The 2,399-nt window shown below is 36.1% G+C and overlaps 1 protein-coding gene across 1 annotated transcript; it reads right to left on the bottom strand.

The window, feature by feature from the left end:
• Positions 1-886: 886 nt before the first annotated feature.
• On the bottom strand, positions 887-2,140 carry LOC107823610 (protein SRC2). Its single transcript, XM_016650300.2, has one exon. The coding sequence runs from the start codon at positions 1,990-1,992 to the stop codon at positions 1,069-1,071; it is 924 nt and encodes a 307-aa protein (XP_016505786.2). The 5' UTR covers positions 1,993-2,140; the 3' UTR covers positions 887-1,068.
• Between the last annotated feature and the right edge of the window lie 259 nt (positions 2,141-2,399).

A 2,399-nucleotide genomic window follows, 5' to 3' on the forward strand; every position in this document is an offset into this window, starting at 1 on the left:
ATATTTTTCAGTTTTGTTTTTTCAATTTTTACAAAAAATATTTTTTTTTTTCAGTTTTTTCAAAAAACATACTTTAAAAAAACTGAAAATACTTTAAAATATATATTTTATAAATTCCTTTTTTTTCTTTTAGTTTTTACAAAATATATATTTTTCAATTTTTTTTCAATTTTTACAAAAAAAATACTTTAAAAAAACTGAAAAAACTTAAAAATATATATTTTGCAAATTCCTTTTCTTTTCTTTTCTTTTTTTCAGTTTTTACAAAAACAATATTTCAGTTTTTACAAAATATATGCTTTAAAAAAACTAGATTTTAAAACGGGTCGGGTGGTGGGTTTTTTAAAACGGATCGGGTAAAAAAACAAAAAATGGGTCGTTTTCATCTGGTGCTGCCACGTGGCACTTCATCCAAAATAAGAGTATATTTGTTCCAAAGTATGACGGAAGGGGTATATATAACCTAATAATATAACGAGTGGTATTCTTAGACCATTTTCAAAAGTACAGAGGTATATTTCGCCTTTCGCCGTTTAAAATATCAGTACAAATTAATCTCATTTGATTTTCGAAAAATCAGAAGTGATAACTCAAACATTATGTTATCCTCCTTCCGTTGCTTCTTTTTTCCCCTTCTATTGTTGCCCCTAAAACGTTTGACTGACTTTACACAATGAAACAAGAAATGAATATACGCCAAGGATTAAGATCCACAATTTTTGTTATCCTATACAACAACCTATAACTAGATCTCCCGTCCAAAAATTTAGAAAACGAAAAAACTGACTCTCACATCCAAAAATCTAGAATAGAATACTTCACTTCAAATGTTATTTTTAGATATATAAGTATAAAATATAGCACAAGAAATTGGTAAATAATACTTACTAGAAGATCTTGGTAAGAATCAAATTGAAACTGCAATAGGAGATAAATGCCTCCAAAATGCAAAATATTCATTGAATATTACATCCAAACGTCACTTGAATTTATATCATCAAAACTCACAAAATTACAATTCCCCAATTTAATTTCTACTAAAAAAAGAAAACTTCAAACTAAAAAAGATTAGAAATCAAATCCACCAACATCACCAAATCCACCATCATAACCTCCAGCATCTGAGATTGCATCTCCGATTAGCATTCCACCAAGTGCTCCTCCGAGCAAACCCGCCCCTAATCCTAACCCGAAATTATTGTTCTTCTTCGGCGGCCGCGCTTGTTGGACGGGCGGATACCCATATCCATATCCGCCTTGTTGTGGCGGATATCCATATTGGGGTTGTGGCGGCGGAGGAGGATATCCACCATATGGCGCTGTGGCCTGCGGTGGATATCCATATCCATATCCTCCTCCGGGCGCCGCCTGCGGAGGATATGCCATAGGCGGTGGTGGAGCAGGCCCACTCCCGCCGTAACCATAGGCCGCGGGAGGTGGTGGGTATGGCCCACTTGGATCTTGCTGCGGTGGTGATGGGTACATGGAAGTGGACCCCACCATTGGAGCTGGATTCACCGCCGGATAAGCCGTAACCGGATAGTCAACTTTAGCATCAACACTGCTAATCATCTTATCACTAAATTGGTAAGAAAAAGTGAGTTGACCTTTAGGTTTACCAGAAGGTTTTCTAATTTGATAACTTACAAATTGTTTGCTTCCAGTACTGTTGGGAGAATCCAGAAGCTCTTTGATAGGAACAGTAACTTCTCCAATATCTTTATCGCCAAGGGCACGTTGACACCTAAGCTTGAAAACAAGATTCAAACGGTTGTGAACAGCAGCGTTATCGTCTATAGTGAATTTGATCGGGAAATTCCACGTGGGGTTGTTGTCGCCGTCGTGATCGACGTGGGTTTTGGTTTTCTGGTCGGATCTGTCGTCGGCGCCGGAGATTGAAACGACGACATACACGTCCATTTTTGTGATTAGATTGACCTTGTTGAGATCTTTACCGGACATAACGTTTATTTCTAATGTGCGATTTTCCATGGCTGTGAATTTGAGGTGATTTTTTAGCAGAGAGTAATTGAACTTTAGGATTTGATGGAGAAGAAATGAAGAATAGGTTTTGTATTGGGAGAAAAATTCAAAAGAGTGGTGTGTCGTGATAAATAGGGAGACAGGTCAACGTGTTTGCGAGTAGGTTGAGTTACTTGGCTGGCGGCTTCTTCTAGGAAGTTGATCAGAAGTAACCATGGTTTAGGTTCATTCATATATTAGAACCATAGTTTAAAAAAACTTATACAAGCAACTTCTCGCATTTAACAAATTACTGCATCCGTTTTAATTTAGATGAGATAGTTTGACTCAACACAGAATTTAAAAAAGAAAAAAAAATATTTTTAAAACTTGTGGTCTTAAAAGGTTAAAGGGTAAAAACTTTATGGGTCATGACA

This window comes from Nicotiana tabacum, chromosome 14 (genome assembly GCF_000715075.1).
Source record: "Nicotiana tabacum cultivar K326 chromosome 14, ASM71507v2, whole genome shotgun sequence".
Taxonomy (NCBI): domain Eukaryota; kingdom Viridiplantae; phylum Streptophyta; class Magnoliopsida; order Solanales; family Solanaceae; genus Nicotiana; species Nicotiana tabacum.

What these genes read in the sequence shown, in the direction of transcription:
- LOC107823610 (XM_016650300.2), bottom strand. Translation starts at nt 1,992, where the DNA reads ATGGAAAATCGCACATTAGAAATAAACGTTATGTCCGGTAAAGATCTC.